General features: G+C 42.3%; 1 protein-coding gene across 1 annotated transcript in view; it reads right to left on the bottom strand.

The window, feature by feature from the left end:
• The window catches only part of rapgef1b (Rap guanine nucleotide exchange factor (GEF) 1b), a 42,994-nt gene that overhangs the window by 10,184 nt on the left and 19,698 nt on the right, over window positions 1–13,112 (bottom strand). Inside the window, exons 4-12 of the mRNA XM_023961164.2 lie at window positions 10,480–10,636; window positions 10,290–10,378; window positions 10,052–10,207; window positions 9,050–9,100; window positions 8,399–8,513; window positions 8,143–8,323; window positions 7,154–7,681; window positions 4,975–5,177; window positions 2,773–2,934 (exon numbers count right to left, since the gene is read on the bottom strand). Of these exons, the coding sequence (XP_023816932.1) occupies window positions 2,773–2,934; window positions 4,975–5,177; window positions 7,154–7,681; window positions 8,143–8,323; window positions 8,399–8,513; window positions 9,050–9,100; window positions 10,052–10,207; window positions 10,290–10,378; window positions 10,480–10,636 (1,642 nt within the window). The remainder of the gene's footprint in view (window positions 1–2,772; window positions 2,935–4,974; window positions 5,178–7,153; window positions 7,682–8,142; window positions 8,324–8,398; window positions 8,514–9,049; window positions 9,101–10,051; window positions 10,208–10,289; window positions 10,379–10,479; window positions 10,637–13,112) is intronic.

A 13,112-nucleotide genomic window follows, 5' to 3' on the forward strand; every position in this document is an offset into this window, starting at 1 on the left:
GACAACATAGAATAAAACTAATCATTTAAATAAGAGACACAAAAAAAAAGATGTAAAGGATGTTTTAATATGCAAAAACAAAAAAAAGTGACCAGGGGAAGAGATTCGTGCCAGATGAGCTGGATCTCTAACCTGTTACAACCCGTTTCACATACCAGCGCTGTTGCAGCATACCAGCATGGAGCCATGCAGACACAAATCAATGATAAACACTGCGCACGCATACACACATACACAGACACACACAAGGAACACAGATGTTCATGCATGGACTATCACTACCCCCCCCCCCCAGTAAGTCAAACTCCAAAAATTTCTAATGAAGCCTGCTTTCCCTAATTCTCCACCAATCCCGGAGACTCAAGGAACTCGGGAATGCAAACATTCCACAATATGGGAGAGGTTTACGGGACAGAGGCGAGTCTGCGCTAAGCATGAGAAATGTGAAAAGAAGCCGTCACTGGAGGATGAAGAAGAGCAGAAAGAGACGATTGGGGGGAAAAAAAGAGGGAAATGTGTTTTCCATCAAGTTCATCTGGCGATGCATTCCTCTTTAGATGTCCTGAGGGAGACCCGCACCATATCTTAGCGTGTCTTTGCACATCATGGGGTCATTGTGGGTCAACTCTCCCAAAAATACCGACGACACAGCTGCTTAGGGTCAGATCAGCCCCATACCGATGATAGCACAGACTGACCACAAACCAATCCATTCACAAGAAAGCCCTAATGGCTGAAACATTCCTTCCTGACCACCAGGAGGTTACATTTATGACCTCACAGGCTTGATAACTTCCTTAGATATTTTAATTGGCTGCAACAAACACACAATGAAGGGCTGTATCTGTGAGCAAAGCTGAAACTCAGGAGAGGGTCAAATAATTCCCTGTCATGTGGAGGAATGCTTCAGTGCAGCAAGTAAACACACACACACAATGGTGGCTGGCCAAGCACTGCGCACACACACACACACACCACTGCACACACTGACGCAAAAGCACACAATATACACCGGTAGGCAGAATTGTTGGAACCATGAAAGAAAAACCCACAATGGACACTGAAATGTCTTTAGACTGATAAATGCAGACATAAATGGAAATGTTACTCAGGAAATTAACCAACAATAACAAAAAAAAATGATTGATTATAATTTTTGTTTGTTAAAACCGTTGGAACAAGTAAGGATAAACTTGAAAAAAAACTGCATCATATCATCTTCTAGCTTGTAATCAGCCGGTCTTCCCATTCAAAAGTGACAATAGTCTCAAAAGGAGAAGTTGTCTCATCCTTAAAGCACTACTTCGGTCAACCTTTTAGGTCTTTTATGGAATGCTCTTTTGAATATGATAATGCCACTTTGAGGCAAAATTGATAAACTGGTGGCGTTTCGTTTCTACAGAGCGACAGCAGGTTTTTTTTTTTTTTTTTAAAGAAAATCACCTGTGAGTTGTGGACAGGACCGTTGGTGCATAGCAACCCCACCCCCCTTCCTCTCCCCAGTGCAGAGCATAGCGGGGAACTTTTCAACGTCACAAATACAATCTTTTACCAAGGGCGTTTGCTCCTGATTCACAACAATTTGAATAAAGGAATACCCAGAAATGCTATATTGAGCTTAATTTTCTTTATACATGTCCTCTATCATCAGGAAAATGCCACAAGAGCATGTTAAAAACACAAAAAAAACTGATTTTAATGAGAGTGGGACTTTAAAGGCTGCAAGAGCACCTTCAAGCTGTTTGATTTGCAGCTTTACATCTTATTATAAAGGTTAAGCACTGCTGGAGAAAAATGGATGATGAGACACATATACCAGACAGCCCAGAACATCATTTAAGCAAATTCAAGCCAAGGTAAAGTACATGCACTGTGGCAAATTTCAGTCCCACTTTATTATGAAAAAATCTGACGTCTTTAAGGTGTCTTGTCTTGAATTTGTAGGATGAATTGAGATAAAAATCACAGGAATATCAAGGCATTCTGGAGAGAAATGAGCTGCCTAGTGGGGAGGACAGTTTGGTCTCAGTTGCAGGTCATAGGTCCTCCAAAAGGATTCTGACCCAAAGCAGACAGATAAAAACACCCAAAAAGTGTGGTTAGGAGTAAAATACCGGGCCGTGTGGTTTTCTTTAAACTCTGCTGAACATCTGTAGAAAGAGATGACAGCTGGAGAAGGCCTTAAAGCCTTAAACGCAGCATTTTGCTTGTAAAGACTGAACTAAAGTAGCTGTTGATAGGCGCAGAAATCCCAGCAGTTAGGGAGAAGAATTTTGAAACGGTTACTATCAACAAGTTACTTTTTTTCTCTTAAAAGACAACTTAAAAGGCTCCATCTGAATTTCATCGATTGGTTTTATTTCTTGTTTATTACTTTTAAAAGTTTCAAGTTTTGGATAAAAAGGTAAAACTAAATAACTCAATCCAAACCTAAAGTGACTTCCTTGACCTTTGTGGGTTTTCCTTTCATTAGCAGATGGTCACCAACAATTATGCCCATGTTTGTATGAAAGAATCCAAATAGAAAATGAAAAAGTAAAAAAAAAAAAAAACAATAACCCTGGAGCCTGAATATACACGGGGTTCGCTAGAGGCACAAATTAAGAGACCACATAAAAACTAAAGTCATAAACTTTCAGGCATAACCTTGTCAGAAACTTCAAAGATGAACACACTGGATCCCACACGGGTCACGGCGGCTCGTGGCACCCACGCCAAAGAGAATGATGGGAGCGATCGTATAGCTGGGTGAGGGGAGGGGCGGAGACTCACCGTGGGTGTGGCCAAAGACGCCTGGCCGTTCAGGTAGGAATTAGAGACGGACATGCTGAGGCCCAGCCCAGAGCCTGCCTCCTCCGTGGCCGCCACAGACGGCGGGAGGTGGCAGGAGAGCGAAGAGGAGGAGGAGGAAGAAGGAGAAGAGGAGTGGGAGGCCTAAGGAAGGAAAATGGGTGGAACCGAAGGTTAAAGAAAGAGGAAGAGAAAAAGAAGAGAAAGAGGGAACAGCTTCATTACAGTAGGAAGAAAACAGCAGATTTATGTCAGATTTAGTTCAGCAGAAAAATAGTGGAAACTGAGGAGATCTCATGTTAAATAAAGAGGAGCTAATGGATATAAATACAACAGAAAGAGGGGAAGTATTCTTCCCATGAAACCTTAATGAGAAGACGTGCATCTGATGCACTGAGGGAACGCAGACCGTTTTCCACACTGATGTCTCCTCGGAGCTTCTACTGTCCTTCGCTTTGAAGGCTTTGCAGAAACCAGGCCAACTAAAACGTGGACCAAACTCAGCCAATATGTTCTGCTTTGGGTTTTCCCTCCCACATTTTTCTTCATCTACACAGCAGCTGGAATTACTTTTTTTTTTTTCAAATCCGTGTAAAGTCGCCAAAGCATGTAAGCCTTTAACACGGGTTTATGCAGGGGCAAACAGGCTTATTCCACTGGGCCACGAGCTCATCAAATCCAAAACATGGAGCCAGATTAGGAATCATGGCTGCGGCACAGATAAGCACAGAGTGACTGTTGATTCAGATAAAATAATGACCACAAAATAGATGTGGTGGCAAAAAGAGGACAAAAGACAGGAGGGGTGGCCTGGGTATGCTGCAACTCGGCCAGAAAGGCTATTTTTTCATAGGATAGGAGACAGCATTATACCCCGGAGAGGAGCATCATCACTCACCGCCACAGAAGTGCTGTTCTCAATATGACTGCAAAGCTTCAGGCCAGCCACAGATCACAGTCACCTGTTTGTCAGACCTTTTGTGAGCCTGTATGTTTCTAAAAAGGACAGCTATGGAGAAAATGTTGAAAGACTCATCTGTGTCACAAGGACCGTGTGATACGGTGAACCTGAAGTGCAAATCACACCAACGAAAACATTAAAGATCAAGACAATAAAAAAAAAAGCAAACCAAATGATAAAGAAACAGGATTACCTTCTAAAAACCAAGACGGAAGTTCCAGAAACCAAAACAAAATTCCAAAAAAAATTCAAAATGAAATGTTAAAAAATGAAACACAATAAGAAACAGGAAAAGGTAGATATTGTGGAGCATTGCTGATTGGTGAAGACGTTTGAGCATTTTCCAAAGTACCTACCTTTATCGGTTTCAATTTTTCATTTTTTAACATTTCACTTTGATTTCTGGAAATTACTTTTGTTTTTCGAAACATTCCATTTATTCCCCCTTTAATTTCCTGGAATTGTGTTTTGGTTTCTGGAATTGGATTATTTGTTTTGCTTTTTTTAATTGTTGTGATCTTTAATATGGTTTTGCATCAAAGGGATTTGTTGGTGCGATTTGAACTTCAGGGCCACCGTAGTGTAGAGACAGATTGATGGTCTTTACAGATGCACAAAGTTAAGCTAAACCACAAATATGTACCAAGACGTTTTTGTGCCAATCACAGTGAAAGTGTGGCTTTAAACTTGATGTGATTTGCAGTGACCTCCTCTACTCTCTCCCCATCCATTGACTCACTGACAGACAGTTGTCTCAATTAACCTAGACGCCACCCCAGATTAAGATAGGTGCACTGGATCTGATGTGGGGGCTGATAAAGCCTGGTTTTTATCTGCCTCTAACAAGAAAACACAAACAGAGAGATAGAGAGAGGGGGGGTTGAAAAGGTGAGGAGATAACAAGACAGACAAAGCACCGAGAGAAAAAGGAGGAGAACTGCAGCGGAAATGCCCTTTAGGTGCAGTCCGGATCACACTTTGCATTCCTAAATACTCGTTCTTTGACCGGGAAAAGGTAAAGACGGCGTGTTTTCCTGACGCCATCAGAATGAACACTTGATTGGGAATTTCTCTTCCACAACTTTACAGGTTCAAACAAGCAAATCCAGACGTTTTTCAATGCGGCTTACGTGGCACTTTGTTGGATATAGTGCATAAAAACCAGACTCCTTTCATCAATGAATGTCAACTCAAATGGCAGCATTTAAAGGGGCTTTCCTTACCAGCTGTCTTTGTTTTGGTGGCAAAGCTGGAGGCAGCACAGGCTCCTGAACCGAGTCAGTGCTGCTGAAAGAGTCATTGAAGCCACAGACCTCCTGGAAACGCTTGTTGCGCTGCTCGTATATGCTTTCACTCTGAGGCATCTGGTAGAAAACCGAGGGCTGCGGCTCCGAGTAGTCCTCTACAAACTGCATGTACTGAAGGACTGGAGAAAGAAGGAATATAAAGCAGATGAAGTTTCAATTCTTCGTACTGACAGCTTTTAAACAACAAAAACAAAAAAACCCCAGTACCAACTATAGTTCCGTGCAAGACGGTGGTCCCTCAAAGGGAAATGAAAATTTGTGGCCAAAGCCGAACAGAAATGAAAACGCTAGGCTGAATACTGAATAGTTACTGGATCTCAAAAATGGATGTTGAATTTTTCTTTATTTTTTTAAATATTATAAAAAATAAAGTAAATGTTTATTTCATGTAATTGTATCATTCCAGTAGCCTTCCAAGTAAGTATGTCTGTGCTTTTCATTTATATTAGGATAATTCCAACAGTAGAAACTCTAAAAGATAGGCAAATAATGCAAACTGTTGATCGATAGTTCCACATTTGCAGCAAACTGCAGTGCTTTTGTTGCTTTTAACCACTAACTATATGAGAACTGGACTGACTGAGTGTCACTTCATCCATAGAGAATGGAATTCCAACTAAATAAAGTCAATTCAGTTGCCATTTTTTTCCGCATCACAGATGTTGTCATGTTGGAACCAGAAATCGTCAGTAAGCCGTGATTGGTCCGAGTCGTCTGAGTCAACATTTCTATGGCAACCATTCTCACCTATCAGGAGTGAGTTTATTGGAAGTCTACGCCCCTACCACTTGAAAGCAGAAAAAATATATTTTGAAGAAAAAATCTGGATCCTCTTAAATAAGGTAGGAAAGCAAGAATGGTCATTCTAACCAATAGAATAACTGAGTAATAGTTGTTTCTTTCTCAGTAGAAGTCTATGGCATTCTGGCTCCTTGGAGTCAGCAGGCACTTCCTGTTTGGAACGCTAGGGGGAGGGGTCACTCGGTCCAGTTCTCATATACAGTCAATGCTCTCATATCACCTTAGAAAACCTCCAAACTGCTAACATTTTAAGGAAGGCAGGAGAGAATTGATGCTCATTGATCAAACTTTGATTGCGTCATTGCATCACACGCCACTAATCGCCCTAAATGTAATACACTCCCGTCGATGACATCAAGTGGCTTTTTCTTTGTAATATTCAGCCCAATACATTTGGTTGCTGAATATTCGGTGCATTCCAAGTCCCCCGCAATAATAAAGTTCACCTTTCACGGTCTTGCTGTCTTTTGTGTAACTTTTAGTGAACGTTTTAAAAACGCATCCAGATTGCCCGTAGACTATTGCCAATCAATTTCCTCCGTGCCGTGTCGCCTGTATAGAATGCATTCCATATAAACCTTGAATCGCAAGATCTTTGTTTTTATTTTTAATACTGGACTTATTTTTCTACGAAAGGTTTTAACTTTGAGACTGCAAACAAGACAGAAAAGTGTAAAAATGTTCATGTTTGTCTGAGAAATGAGTAAAGTGAGGACTTTTACAGCCTTAAAACATCTAGAATTGCTGTAAGAAAAAAAGCTGACTTTACAGATTTCTACTATCGCTGGTTATTTTTAGAACTCAACTCCCGCGATGAATATGACACCTCTAGACACCTCATTTGGAGGTTTTCTGTGAAGTTGAGGCAGCAGTGGATAACAGTTCCGTCTTCCCCAGATGCAGCCAGAGCCTTGCTGCAATTGTCATCATGTTAGTACAGATGACCAAGCTGTTCCAAAGAAACAGGTTGAGGTGTTTCAACAGCCAGGAAGGGCTGACTGTATGAATGACATAATGCTGGAGCTGGTGAGGAGGAAATGACCAAATATTGCCCTCTGCGCCCCCGAAGCCAGAACCATTGTGGCACATCCTCGGAATCACTTCCCGTCTATTGAATAATTCCCTGACTGAAGCTTTGCCGTATTGAGCTGATGACGAAATGCTCCTTTCCTTTCCTCCACTCAAATTTCTGCATCGCTCTTTGTTTCCTGCTCCCCTGCCCTTCATTCATCTCATTTAAAGGGTCTTTCCCTCCCCCCTTACGTCTCCAGCCCCACCTTTCCCCCTTTCTTACTGTGCTTGCTTTTCTTCTCCGGCAGCGGCGGTGGGCTGGTGGGAACATCTGCATTCTCACTGGCAACATACTGGGAGACAAACACGCCTCCGTTAGTCTGGGGCATGGGTGAGATGGGGGTGAAGAGGGGGAACGGGGGTGTGGGGTGGAGCTCTTCCTCCGACAGGTTGTCATATTGGGACGGATACCGCTCGTACGGCACCCTGCTCCCTCCGTCAGAGGAGGAGAAGGACGACGTTTGGGTGCTGCGGCGCTTTTTCAAGGGCAGGGCTGGGGGAGCGCTGATCCGCGAAGACTGTAGGGGGTTAGTGTGATTAGGCTGGGGGGTCCAATATTCACACTGCTGGGGTGCAGGAGCGCTAAAGCGGGGATGGGAGGGATGCTGTCCGGGAACAGGGGACGAGGATTCGCTGTGAGACTCAGGCAGGGGGCTGAGGCAGCCCCCTACTGGGATTGGAGGGAGATTATCCCCGACAGACAAGTCCTGGTGAAGAAAGTCATAATCCGGGTCATAGCTCTCTGTGTTATCTAAAAAAAAAAGGAGAGAAAAAAAAAATTATGATCATGTTCTCAAGCTAAACCATTATCTAAGATGATCCGTCTAGAAACATTTTTCTTCCTCAATTGTTCATCAACGAACAGCAAATTAACAGACGAAAAGAACAAAAAAAACCTCATTTATAATTGTAAATTAGTTACTCCTCAAACCTGTTTATATGCGCAATAAATGTCCAATCATAATAAACCCTGATCATAATAAACCCTGATAAACCCAATAATTAACCCTGATATGTTTGAAGAATGTGAGGACTCCATAAAACCATGACGATTTCCATTTAAACCAGTTTGCTTCAAAGCTGTACAGCTAAACAGGTTTTATGTTTTTTTTCGCCATAAATATGAGCTTTTTCCTCCTAAAGAATTGTTTGTTTTCTTTAAATGACTTATTAAAAAAAGATAAGGACTTCTATACATCAGTGAATTCTTACCAAGCGTCTCACAGCTGGTGTTTCGAGAGCACTGCCCGCTGTCATGCTCCATGGAGGACAGCTGTTCATCAGACTTGCTGAGTTTTCCCATACTGCTGCACGGAGACAGACGAGGAGAGTCTCCACCGTAGGAATGGCTCCCCCCGGAGAAACGCCGCTGGTGGAACTCCTGCTCATACCCCTACAGGAACACAGGAAGTGTAACATCTTCTCGCCGTTCGTTGCAGCGACATACACCGCAAAGTTCGTGTCTTACCGGTCTGTGGTCGTTGCATGGCAAGCTGGAGCCGCGGGTCATTGGAGCAACCACTGCCACGGGCGTTGGCGAAGCGGCCGACTGGCGCTTCTTGGGAGGAAGAGCTGGGGGTGGGCTGTCACAGACAAAAGGCACACAAACGGAACTGTAACAAAAGGCGCTAAAACCACAACAACAATGGCCAACCGGTGTTTAAATCAGCAAAGTTAACCAGGCAAGAACGAAAAACAGCCACTTCACATGTACGCACACAAAGGCCCACTTTAAAACATGAACATTAGCCCTCCGGCAGCACAGCCAGGTGAAACTGAGGGCGTTTCATGTTAGCCTCTGTCTGCGATGAGATGACTTCATCCCACCTGTCAAACCGAAACACTCTAAGGGAGTCAATTTTAGGATTGGGGGGCAGGAGCGAACTCAAGCGACCACGATATGAAGACTTGCGAAATGACACGTCGTAGGTCAGTCACACACAGTCATGCACTCGACCACCCCTGATTGGATGATGGGCTCTCCAGGAAACAAGGACACAAACATTGGAAGGGGGGATGCAAACATGCAAGTCGACAGCTTTCATCCAATTCAGAAGCTTCATGGGGTTCGAGGGTGGGATGTTATTATGGAACTGGATGAACCCATGGGCTGACATACTTCTCCTTCTGAGAGGGTCTCCTTTGGCCAGCGTCAGCATTCAACTGCGCTCTGCTCCCAGAATCCAAAGGGAGACCAGGGATGAAAGAGACACATCACAAAGAGTGAGGAAGGAGGAAGAGCAACAGACAAAATGATCACGATTTTAAACCTCAAGTGTGATAAAGCCAAAATAATAAAGATCGGAAAAAAGATTAAAGACCCACTCTGATGAAAATTGTGTTTATGAAGTTTTTAACATGACATATATTAATAAAAGTAAGCGTAAAATTCCCAGTTCTGATTATTTATTTATTCAAAACTTATTTATTCTATGCTGTAAAATACGCTGGACAGTCCACAAACTCCATGCTCCACTCCATTCTGATGCATCCACCTGCAGACTAGATTAATGTACGTCTTTGTTTTTCTCCTCTGAGCTGGCATTTGGCTCCAAAGTATAGATCTGAATGGCTCTGATATTGCTAGTTATTTTTTTTTTTCCACCGGTGATGTTAGGTCGGGGTTGAGAAGGGCTTTAAGTTGGCAGAAGAACACGTAGACAGAACTACTTCTGCTCTGCAGAAACTATGCTCAAGAAAACAAAGCAGGGTTTTTTTGTTTTTGGCCAAAAACAGCATATTCAAAATATAAAAGACCGCTTGGAATGCTTCTAAAATAGATCAAAGACGATCAGTGTGGGTCTTTAAACAGAATTTTGCGTACGTTCTCTTAGACGTTTTTTTTTTGTGTGTGAACGAAATAAATGAAGGACCAACTCATGTGAGCACAACAGAAAGTAAAAAAAAAAGGGAAATCATGAATCCAGTCATTTCCTAAAAAGTTCCAAAAGTCCCCCAGAAAATGGACATGACTCCTAAGCACTGTGGGTAATCTTTCATTGAAGCTGCCTCCTAACTGAAACATTTGATAAACCACCTGAATCCACAAGTTTAGACTTCCGAAACGAGAACATGCAAAGAAAATGTGTAATATTTCTTCTCCACAATTCAACATCCTCACCTAAGCTCGGCAATTTTGGCTTCTGGAAGCGGGGGTTTGGGAGGGGCCACATCCTCATCTGCCAATTCAGGGGCAGACTCTGCAGGAGAAGCAGCTGGTGCTGCCTTCTTTGAGACTTCCTGCTCCCGATCTATTAGATGCGTCTCCGATGACACACTGTTGTGCACACAAAGCAGAGAGAGCGAGTTAATTAACTGCTCTGATTGAGTCTGCTCATCCCAGCATGCTTTGCTCTAACCTCTCCGCTGGGGCAACAGGTGGTGCCGGTTTGTTAGGGGTGGTGGGCGATGGCTGCTCCTGTTTCTCTATGGTCAGCTTCACCAGCTCCTATTTTTGAGACAGACACAGGCAGCTTCAGCCTTCTGAATGAATGCGACACAGATTGATGTTAACACGTCCTACAGGCTCTCTGGCAGGGAAAGGCCCACCTTGACTCCATCCAGCACTGCCTTGATGACACTGGTGACAGCTGCCACGTTCTCCTTGTCCTCCAAGTCGATGCCGTCCAGCATGACCTGGTCGGCCCAACGGATGAGGTTGCCCAAACTCTGGTAGACGCGGCTGTGGCAGGAAGTCAGCGCCGTACTATTGACGAGAGGGGAGACATCAATAAACAGGACGCTATTAAAACAATTGTAAGACAAAATGTGGCGAGATTGATTGACTGATTTAAAGCATTGTAGTCAATACAATAAAAAATTAAAATGCATAGATAGAAAAAAAACCACACACACTTGAGTCACATTTGCTTGATTAAATGTAGTGATCATAAACTAAAGTCAAGTAGAGCTTGATTTATTGCTTAAAAAGGAGTGGGAAGAAGTGATCTTATATAATAGCGAGTCAATTCTTTTTATAGTTTTACATAGATTTTGTAATCCGGTTCTGATGCGTTAGATTCTTTTCAAGTTACAAAATCAAGTGAATATTAATGATTGATTATCTTCAGAAAGCATTCATTCATGATTTCAGTAAACAGTAACTGTAACTTACATGAGATCAAGTGTGGAGAAAAGAAATGGATCAAATTAAAATTAATGCAAGATAAAGAAACAATTAAAACTGATGACGATTAAAGACAGGAAGCACTGTTTGTTAGTGGTGGATATTGTGCATGTAAGAACGTTGGAAATTTTGTTTGCGGTCTCTAAAAGTAGTTTGAGAGTGCATTCCATTTTTAAAAGAAGAGAGGAACATTATATCATAATAGGAGTGGTATTTTTATGTTTGAATTAAGCAGATAAAAAACTAATGTAAAATGGAGATGTCCTTCTGTTTTGGAACAAACTTTAGGAATATTTTGGTTAAATGTTTTATAGTAGTAAATACTGCGAAAACGTTTCGGCTATTGTTGAAAAGTCAAATAAGTGTGAGATACAAGCCAAATGAATGTGTGTATTAGCAAATATGCATGTTTTTGTGAATAGGCGTAGTATTTTTATTATATGTATGTGGCATAATTGTTACATTGATAATTCGGCTCTGTTGTTGCATGAACTGTAACCTTATTTTTTATGTTTATCGACAAACATAATGCTTCAGTCCCTTTTTTATGATTCCTATTTATGATTAAATAGGAAAGTGAAGTAGTGAAGTAGTGAACTGTGACGTTTTAAAGACCCACTCGGATTAGAAATTGTATTTCTGGTGTTTTTAGAAGGCTCTTGTTGCATTTTTCTGATGCATTGTTGCATTTTCTGATTTTTCGGCACCAGTAATGTTAGGTTGGGGGTGGTAGGGGTTGCTCTGCTCTTGGTCTTGCTCACAACTACTACACTGATTTTGGAAGTATTTTTTTATTTTTATTTTTTTAACTGAAAGTGACCAGAGAAGTTTTAGCCCACTGGATAGAATAGCTTTGCTGTCCGGACGCTCTCCCACTAGGCCACTGAGCTGGTAACACGGACAGCAGAAATGCACAGCTACAACGGTAGAGGTTAATATAAGCTCCCTTGCGCTAACAATAGAGAGTCTAAGCACTCGAGGAAGTGGGGTGTTGTTTCTCCCAGTAGCTGAGGGTACATTCAGACCTTAACACTAAGGTGTGGCAAAGGCCTGTATCAACATGCTGCAGCTGATTCACACACAGGGGGAATATCTTTCCACCGTCTCCACAGGGCTTAGCTCTAAAGTGAGTGGAAGACAGCTGAAGCTCTGGGAATTAGAAGGACTCTGTAGATGGAGACGCACAAGTTGTAATGCAGTTCAATGGGTAAACGGGTTCTAGTACGGTAATAGTAGGTGGCAGCTTTGTGTGCCGAGTCAGAATCCCCACGGTTTGTGGTTCGGCAGAGCTCAAATAGGATTTTTTTTTATCAGCCATCATTGCAATGTGAAGAGACAGCATTCAAGCTTTTACCAATATTGGTTTAAGTTGCTTCAAAGAAGTGTTTGTTGAGCAAATTGCTTTTGACACTCAACAGTTACCTTTTGGCAAAAAAAAAAAAAAAACCTTATAGGTGGGTTGCAAAATATTTACCCTGCAGCCACATTTTTTTCTATTTCTGCCTTTCATCCTAAAGCTGGAGCAAAAACCTAAACTTCTATGCGGAGCTAAGGTCACATCCTTAGAGACGAATGCAGTGATAATCCATCAAACGAATCAAATAAACACACGGCTGAGAGACACAGAATCTGTCACCTCTAACCTCCACACCTCCATCTGAACCGATGGATGAGGGGAAAGGCTCAAAGACAAAGGTGGAGGAATTCCAGAGTATCCTGACAGTCCAAATAAACGGCAGCTGCGCTTACTTTCACAGAACGGGTTTAACTGAAAGATTGGAAGTGAAAGGAAGCAGCTCCTACCGAGTCAGAAAGCTCATTCTCTGTTCCTTAAAAGTAGCATTCCTGATACTCTTTAAGGAATTAGGGAGTCTCACATAAATGCAACTCATAAGCCCTGAGGTATTAAGTTAAGTAAGGCCTAAAGGTGAGGGGTGTCATCAGTCTTAATACATCCTCCTGCAACAGTCTTCGCAAGCCTCTCAGTTGAAACCAATGTTGTGCAAGTCTCAGCGTGTAACCAATCTGATTTATAGAGTTTGTTGTAAAAGTTGGC

The sequence above is a fragment of the Oryzias latipes genome, chromosome 12 (genome assembly GCF_053564925.1).
Source record: "Oryzias latipes strain Hd-rR chromosome 12, Olatipes_Hd-rR_3.1".
NCBI lineage: Eukaryota > Metazoa > Chordata > Actinopteri > Beloniformes > Adrianichthyidae > Oryzias > Oryzias latipes.